Genomic DNA, 9,393 nt, shown 5'->3' with positions numbered 1-9,393 from the left:
ATCTACAGGGTGAACAGGTAAGATACAAAATAGGAAAAAAAATAATAAAATACAGGGAGGAAACGGAGCACTATTTATATATATATATATATATTATTTAAACTCTTAATCTATTAACTTTTACATGTTAAAAGTTTACATAGAAAATAAGATTCTTTTTTCTTTTATCACAATTAAATAGTCCCAGGTGCAAAATAAACTGCACGCAGTGGTACAAGTAAAGGACATCAGAATACAAAAAAATAAAATTTCTTCTTCTCCATCTTCATCAACTACCCACCCTGCTTTTAGAGCAGCCTGCGTTTTAAACACCATCCAATGCAGGTTTTGCCACGCCAAAATACAGAAGTGAAGAAAAATCCATAATGTTTTTCTTTCAGACACTCATGGATTTGAACGTTTCTCTTCTCCGCAGGCTATTTAAACCAGGGTGGACAATTGGATCTGGACCACATTCACTTTTATACTTTATTTTCCTCCAACCTCAAATCTCTCACAACTGTATGTGACAAACCGGAAGCAAATTCCCAGGGTTTGCTTTGTAGGGTGCAGAGAGGTAGAAACCCCCACATTGGATCTTGAAGGGCGGTGGAAGAATTACAGGATGAGCGTCAGCATAAGCAAAGACGGAGGGCAATATGGCTTTTGTTTAAGAACCTGACAAGGTTCCGGATAGGAATAATAAAAAAAGGAGGATTTTTCTAATAAAATAAATCATGTTCAAGCAAAGAATTTAGTCACAATTAGCCCACCACAGCAGCGTGTTGCAGGATTGATTCACTTTTTTTTTTTTTAGTGCTACTACAAACTTCAATGTAATTTTTGGGGAATTTAGCAAGATATCGTCAAACATGTTGATACCCAATAGACTCTTCAGTTTTGTCTTTTCTTAAAAAGATACAAATGTGACAAAAAGCACCCCAAAAATACATTGAAGCTTGAACTGTGACAATGTAGAAAAGTTAAGAGTGCTGTATGTCTGAGAGTGCAGATGGACAAAACACTTCAGGCTAAAGAAGGTACAAACACATATCAAGCAGGAATTAAATGAAAGATTATATATATATACATTATAAAGGGGGACAAAAACAATATAATCTTAACTCTGATGATTTTTGGTTTACTTGTAAAATAGTACTATTTGCTCCAGGAGAGCACAGAGAGCGATAACTGCCATCTTTTTCCTGTCCAGTCCTCACTGTAAACGTTCACTTCCTAAAACCCAAAACTCAAGAAGAGAATACATTTACCCGTCTTTTACGAGACAAATGCTGTACAAGGTACGATACACATTCAATACTTTATTCTGTACATCTTTATTTTGTCTCAGTTTGCATATATTCATGATACGTTTCCGGAAAGAAAAACAAAACAAAAAAGTAAAAGAAATGGGGAAGGGTTCAACTTCAGGACGTACAAAACTAAAGAATCTGAACATGAGAAGTTTATATACACAATCCCCAACCAATACAAATGCAAAGGGTCATTTGAAGATAATACAAAAATAAACATGAAATTAAACTGATGTAATTTAGAGAAAATATCCAGAATTTTCTCAAACACAAACAAAAAAAAAACAACTTAATTTTTGGGTCCTTATGCCAAATTTAACCAAATTTATAATGCAAAACAAACAAAACAAAAATAGCTACACCTCAGGAAAAACTCTCAAAAATATTTAAGAAAACAAAAGTCTGATGGGATCTTTCCAACACAATGAAATGCAGGTTAGGCTAATCTAATAACCTACCAACGTTTTTCAGGTCGTCTGAATAAAAATGTGCAACAACGAAGCGAGGGTAAAAGATGGGTTTAGCGCTGATGGCTGCGGTGACATCAGGAGACCCAGTGATAAAGTGCTGAGCAGCTGGACATGTGGAGGTTAACCTTTCCCTGCGGTAACCAATGACAACATACGATGCTGGGAAAGAGAGAGAGAGAGTCACACGTCCGACAAAGCCGTGCACACAGACATCGGTTCTTTATTTATTATTTCTCTCTTTTTTTGCAGCTGAGAAAAGACTGAGCAAACCTGGGACTGTACAGTGTTTTTCTTTTTTTAAGTCTTGCAACAGCTTGAGAAAGAGACAGCAGGAGAATTTCAAGAGGAGAGGAGAGAATAGTGTAGTGTTTTAGTTTCACCGGGAACGTGCTCTGGGTTTCAACGCGGGACGCGCGCGCTTTCCAGTACGCCCCGGACGACGCAGAGGCATCGCGCTCGTCTAGAAGTTTCTCTCCCCGTCTCCCTCCCTCTTCCTCCTTGCAGAGGAAAAACCTCTCCTTCATAGTCAAAGTCATGCTAAGCCATTTATCACAATCCGCCGCCGCTGCTGCTGCTTAGGCTGCTGCATCCCCTCCCCAACCTCCTGCTCCTCGCCCGTTCACCTTCACACACTGCTGACTGGAACATCGTGCGCGTCGATGCGCGTGGTGCATTTGTGTCTGCACATTTCCCTGTGTTGTGTCCTCCCCCCGCCCCCGACCACACACCTTTTTTAATTAGAGGTATCGGCATTGTTAAAACTGGAATTTATTTCTCATTTACATTCAAAAAGGTTTCCCCTCGACAGACAATACATTCTCCAGTGCTGCCCTTTCTCTCCGCTCGCCCATCATTCATTCCCGCTCATTCCAGCCGCTGATAACGAGCATTGCGTCCGACGATAACGGAGACAAACAACCGTTCCCTCGGTCGAACCATAACAAAACGGAGCAGGACTATACACACACACACACCACCCCGCCTTCTCCTGTGTATTTGTGGCAAGTAGGGCAGAGCAGATTGCGGAGCAAAGTGCTGAGTTTTCCACAGCAGTCGTTCCCTGCAGGACTTGGCAAAGTCCTTTTTTTCACAGCATGACAGTGCAGTGCAAAATGGAGCTGCTCTAGAGGAGTGGAACATAAATGCTTCACGTCAGAAAAGAAAAGTAGAAAGAAACTAACCATCAATGTTGACGTGAAGGAGAACAGAAATGAGTCCAGGCAAAACAAATGTCATGTAGAGATACTTAACAAAATGTACATTATGGAGATGTTTATTTTTTATTTTATTTATTTTTTTAATCTCTGTAGCAAAACCCACTCTTGATGCGTGTTAGCATTATAATATCTTGTTAGAAAAACTGAAAACAAGTGGAGAGTCACCCATGTCTGCATCCAAGTGTCTTTGTTCCAGACGAAGGCTTAGTTGGCCAGCACCACAGGCTGGAAAGACTGGCTTGGATATTGCAGGCTGTAGCTTCCCAAACCGTCAAACGACGGTTTCTCCACGTAAGGGATTCCTCCGCTGCTGCTGAGGATGCCCACGCTTTGAGGAGAAGGGCTGGTGAACGGGTCGAAGGTCGGATTGGAGCCGAGGTTGTGCGAGGGTTGGAAAGGGCTGGCTTGTGGCTGCATTGGTTGGGTGTCTGTGTCGAAGAAAAAGGGGCCTGAGGATCCTGGGTAGACGAACTCTTTGGCGCTGGGGGAGAGCTGGCTGGGGATTGGACCTCCAAGGGAGTGCAAAGAGAGCGACAGGGGCTTGTGCTTTAGCAGCTCTGGTGCCGAGATGGTGGTGGGAGAGTGGGAGAGCATCCTCTGCGAAGGCGGGACAATGACACCGGAGTTGGCCGGCGACCCGGCTCCAGTGCACTTCTTCATTTTGGTGGAACCGAATTTGGTGGCGGCGAAGCTCGCAGTGGTGAAGGTGATTGGTTGTGGACGGGCAGGAGGGAGGGCTTGAGGCGGCTGCTGAGTGGGGAGGTATGGCAAACCGCCGCTGGGAGGAGAAGGGGAGGAGGTGTTGGATGAATGGACACCAGGGTCAGTAGGTGTGCTGGAGCTGGGGTAGCTAAAGAGTCCAGGCTGAGCTGTCAAAGGTGTGGGAGAGCTTGAAAGGGATGGCAAGAGTGCTGGAGATGCTTGACTTCCAATTGGCACAAACACCTGAGCATCTGGATTAAATCCCAAGCTCTTGGCCTCCTCAACCTCAGACTCACCTTTACCTTCTCCGTTAACCGCCTCAGCCCTCTCGCTGTCACAACCCAGGCCTGGAGGGTCCTCCAGGTAAAGCACCTTCACTGCCCCCTTCTCTCCAATCTGGTAGGAGACCTCATAAGGGTCGATCCACACGCTGAGCTCGGCGGGGACATTGGCGCGGACCTCCTCTGTGTCCAGTCCACTTCTTTTGGCGGCTAGCTCCACCACAGGGTCCCTCGGCGCCCCCAAGTGGATGCAGCGGAAAGCGGATCCCCTAAGCGGGGTCTCGGGATACCAGTGTCCCTCGAAGCGGGAGACCAGAATCCTCTCCAGCTCCTCGCCAAACAGGTCAGCCCGCCGACGAGGCAGCTTGTTGTACAGGTAGGACACGATAAAGTTGAGGGCCACCTTGACCTCTAGATGCATGGTTGCATCCGGTTAGTGCCGTCGTGTGAGCAAAGTGTTAGAGGATGCTGTTGAAAGGGAGGCAGCACAGACGTACCTCCGGCTTACTGAAAAGTCGTTGAATCTTTTAGCGTCATATCGGCAAGGGCATCTCAGAAGTGGGGACAGAGGGTTGCAGGCTGTTTTTAAGTTCTCTAGACGTTCCAGCTGTGGAGACACAAGAAAACTGTGACTCTGATGTTCGGTAGAAGAACACAAGCAGTCACATTTTGAGGTGCTAGACTTGTTACGTCTGATATACTTAAAGTTCCTTTTGAAGTTGGACAGAAGCTACACAATTTTGTCACCATAACAAGATCTTGACATAATTCTAGTAGTAATCAGGGTTCCCCCCCCCATCGTATTATAAGCTTGGCAGGACACCAGACTTCACTTGCCCCCTCACCAGGCTAAGCTTTGTTTATTTTAAGTAGGGTTTTATATACACCAGTAAAAGTGCCAGTAAAGACTGATTAAGCTAGATTTGTAGGCGATTCATTGAACTGACGCAAACCAGTATCTGCACCTGCCCATTGGTCTCTCAAGCTTTTACGACACCTGATTGTGCACCTCTAAATTTTTGTAATTTTACATTTCAACACAAAAACCCAGTGGCTCACTGGTGGACTACAGTAGAGCCTCTACCACTGGGCGTAGCAGGTTTTCGGGGGGAGACCCTGGTAATAATAATAATAATGATAATAATAAACTTCTCTTCCTGAAAAGGTAGACTAGGTAGGTTTGGCTGCCACAGAGCTTGGCTTTTTTTATTTTTTATAAGAGTTTTCACTTATTAAGTTAGTCGAGGCTGGAACATTTCAGAAGCTTAATATGAAAATGAATGATTCTCCTGGATTGGCTGCTTTGCAGATGGCAGCCATTAGTAACAGCGACACAATATCCAAGCTGCATTTTCTTTAAACTATTATAGATATGCTCCATGAAAAACAAAAATACACACGTAGGTGAATTATCTGTGAATAATTGGAGTTACATTCTAAAGAAATATCCACAAAAGGCTGCGGTCGACCGTAGCTATAAAATAAAAAAAACAAAAAACAAAACAGAGGCAAAATTAACTTGCAACAAAGCCTGAAACGACAAACTCGCACTGTTGAAAGCCACTGAAAATATGAGTTTTAAACAGCCTAATCACAACTTGTTCTGTGCTGTTGGAGTCGTGACTGAAAAGGCCTCCGAGCTTCAGCTTAGCGTTTGGTTCAACCAACAGAAACTGGAAGCTGATCCTTTTACCACAGCTGGTTTTGTGCCTCGTCATTGTGGCCAAAAAAGGTCTTCTCTGGTCCGCTTTGACCAGAACTGACCTTCCTACGGAAAAGAACTTTGGCTTAAACCTGCCAGTCTAGTGTGAGGTTCTCGATTTTGGATCAGAGGCTTAATTTATTAGTTGGCATCATCAATGTCAAACTTGCTTTACTGCCTACAAAGACACTGGTGTTCCAGTCTGAACCAATGTCTTTGTAATTCCTTGATTCTTCCTGACTTTAACTCAGTTTTCTGTCACCCAAAAGGTGACAGTTTGGGTCAGTTGGGTTGTTCCAACAAGTCAGTAATCCCAAACACATCAAAACTGGTTTCTGGTGGCTAAAGCAGGCCGACATCAAGACTGTGGGAAGGCTGAAAGTTTACAGACTATGTCGAGTCGACAGCAGCAGGACACCAACCAGTTTAGATTAACTCTACAAAATGTGATTAGAAACGGGTTTAAATATCCAGTCAAAATAATGCAAATCATGTGGTTATCTGCAACTTGCAGACAAACCATGTGCAGACATTCAAACAAATATTATTGGGAGTGTATGTAAATATAGTTTTGACTGCGAGGATTGGATAAAATTTCAAAAGTTTCTCCTTGTGCACTCGAGTTTTGTTTTAAAAATCTGTTGATGGAAACAAAAAGTAGCATTTTCAAAGGCTCTGAATTATAGATAAGCACGCCCATGTTGTGCGTGATTCTCTCACTAGCACTGTACTTTAAAAAGAAAAAAGAAAATGCATCAAAAATGCTAAGGTAAGAAGAGCTGCAATACGTGAAAGTTGATACAAATTCCAATAGTGAATGCATATCTATATTTACTTGTGTTAGCAATAAATAATTCATCCGATGCCTGCGTGTTGTGAGACAAACATGACTCTTTCTCCCGAATCAGCAACTATAAATGGACCGTTTCACTTTTCAAGTACATCAAACGTAAGACACGCTGATGGATAAGAGCAGATGCTGCCTTTGTCCAGCTTCATAAATCCTGCATAATCTGAATGTGATCCCATAAAGTGCTTCTGGCTTAATGCTTCACCGGGATCTGTTCACCGACAGGGGAACGCAAACTGAAATAACGGCACAAGACACGGCAAAAAAAAAAAAAAAAACCGGTACAAAAATAAAAACAACGCAAAAACCAGGAAGTGTTTTGTTACAGAAATCAGAAAATGGCAGGACACTTTGTGGATGGAACACAACTTCCCAGCATGCACCTTCGTCCTTCCTCCCGAACCTGGATGAACACACACACACACACACACACACACACACACACACACACACACACACACACACACACACACACACACACACACACACACACACACACACACACACACACACACACACCAGCTCCTCACGTTTACCTCCCTGACAGATGGGGGATTCAGCGGTTAAGATTAGGAAGGCGGCTCAGATTAAAGACAATTCTAATGTTATCAGGGTCAAAGCTCGCGCAGGCCGGCTGCCGGGCCGCAGGGGTGACGGCCACTAAAGGCAAAATCCAAACTCTCCTTTCACATGACTTTGAAGGAGAAAGATGGGGATAAGGGTTGTACGAAAGAGCTATAAATAGGGGACCTTGTCTTTTTTTTTTTTTTGCACCGTCTGTGGAACAAATCCATCTCAACACGCCTCACTTGAAACTAATGTCATTGAAGAGAAGGCTCCAGAAATGTGCCTTCACTACTGCATGTTGCGCCCCATATGGTAGAGAAGCGAGTAAATCCGACTCAAAATAACCTACAGCTTCCTGCTTTAGCCATCAGACACAAGCTGGTTTTATTATTGCAGGGTCTGTTGTTGGAAGTCTGAGCGTCAGCAGGATCAGAGGTGTTGTGTTTGTTTACATGGACTCATTATGGAGCAGCTACTATGAGTCAGGTTAAAGCCCACAGTGTTCAGCACTTTAAATTAATACAAAAAAAAAACTTTTAGAAGGATTGTGCTGAAAGGAAGCAGAGGAAGCAGTTGCATAATAGAAGCTTCAAACTATTGAGATTTGTCTCGTTGCGTCACATTTCTGCACCCTTTTCAACTGATTTACATTTAAAAATGATAAAGCCAAAGCATAGACAAATATGCAAACAGAAGAACGAACAAGAAGTATATCTTTAAAGGTTTGCATGGACTGAGACAGAGGAAGATTGGTGTAGGTCTGAAGCCACTGGAACAGAGAGTACACTTAGCTGCCAGTGCAAGTGGAGGGTCCCTCTTTTTTGTTTCTTTTTACAGAAATGCCACTGGAAATTAAATTGTAAAGCTAATGAAGTGCTGAGCAGCCTATCGAGGATGCAACCGACCAATGAGGGAGCCTGCCTCAGCATAAACATCCTCGAGGAAACATCCGCGGAACACGCTGTTATAAGGCTGCGTTTAGACGATGTGCGGCTGGAAATGTGCACTGGATAGGAGGAAAACAAACAGACAAACGCTCAATTCAGTGTCCGAGCCAAGCACAGCCTTTCCTTACAGACAGAGCTGTGGAAAAACACCAGCACATCCCAACAGGATGCTCCACATATCGACATTAAGGAGAAATGTCTCCACTTCAAGCACCGGGTGACGTGTACGTACTCACCTATCAGTGATAATGATGATGATGTCCGAGCTTGATTTGCGCTCCTGGTTCTCTATAAATTCCCGTATAATTAATTTGAATTCAAGGCGGAGGTGACAGACCACGGGTTCGCGAGCTTGATATTTTCACCACACGTTTCGGTATTTTCCCCCTTTTGCCACCGCAGCTCTAATTATCTGACGTACTTTGCCTCCCGGTGCCACTTTGCTCTGGAGGTGTCCGCTGAAACTTTACTGTTTGACAACCCGGCGTATTTATACACTGTGAGTCGCCCACACCCCTGTGACGACAAGGACTACTTTTTTGCTCATCATGAATGATACATTCTTCTTTTTTATTATTATTATTTTGAGGACTTGCAGTCATCTACCAGTCATATATGACTACAGTTTCTCTCTAAGGCAATTGCTTTCAATAAATATGCAGCCCCATTAAAATAATAGAAACACAAATATTATTCTTTTTAGACAAAATCTTTCAAACGAGACGAAAAACTGCCATGTAGTATATAGTATTATTTTTGTAGGCACTAGCTTACACGGCGGAGAGACATTTTTCTTCACTGAACAATTTACTAAAAATACTAATAGTGATAGCAACAGAGTTGTTATTGGCTGATATGGAGGAAGACCACCGGTTTATTGGTCAGCAGCAGCTGAAGCGAAGTCTGTTTTGGCAATGGCTTATGGGATATGATGTTCCTAAAGATTTCAGTAAACGTTTGTTTTTCACTGCGGTGAGCATTTATTTAATTTTTTAAAATAATTGTTCAAAAAGACTTTGACTTCACATCAGCTGTTTTTGAAATAACATAGTCTTTACAATAAAATATTAAAACCTTACAGTATTTAGAATGAGAATGACAATAAACCACAGAAGAAAACAATAAAAGTACAAACATTTAAAACATGTGAAATGCTAATTAATTACTAGTTTGATTATTTCACAGTGAATGAGGAAAGAAACTGATAGTGATTTTCTGATCATATTTATTTGTTCTAAATGAAACAAGCTGGAAGATCAAACTCATTTCTTCCTGAGCAGAAACAATTTAAGTGTGAGACACCAAAAAAAAGAAAGTAGTAAAAACCAACTCAGTCACAATCATGTGAACAAGGTTGTGTGTATC

General features: G+C 42.7%; 1 protein-coding gene across 1 annotated transcript; it reads right to left on the bottom strand.

The window, feature by feature from the left end:
* Positions 1-2,048: 2,048 nt before the first annotated feature.
* Positions 2,049-8,517, bottom strand: tob2 (transducer of ERBB2, 2). The gene is made up of 2 exons (XM_008415556.3): positions 8,265-8,517; positions 2,049-4,569 (listed from the first exon to the last, which is right to left on the bottom strand). The coding sequence occupies exon 2, from the start codon at positions 4,381-4,383 to the stop codon at positions 3,184-3,186; it is 1,200 nt and encodes a 399-aa protein (XP_008413778.1). The 5' UTR covers positions 4,384-4,569; positions 8,265-8,517; the 3' UTR covers positions 2,049-3,183.
* Positions 8,518-9,393: the final 876 nt, after the last annotated feature.

This window comes from Poecilia reticulata, chromosome 8, assembly GCF_904066995.2.
Source record: "Poecilia reticulata chromosome 8, P_reticulata-male-v2, whole genome shotgun sequence".
Taxonomy (NCBI): Eukaryota; Metazoa; Chordata; class Actinopteri; order Cyprinodontiformes; family Poeciliidae; genus Poecilia; species Poecilia reticulata.
Note: the sequence above shows the minus strand (reverse complement) of the source record. Positions and strands in the feature narration are given on the sequence as shown.

Excerpts from the sequence above, each read along its gene's own strand:
- tob2 (XM_008415556.3), bottom strand. The coding sequence starts at position 4,383 with ATGCATCTAGAGGTCAAGGTGGCCCTCAACTTTATCGTGTCCTACCTG.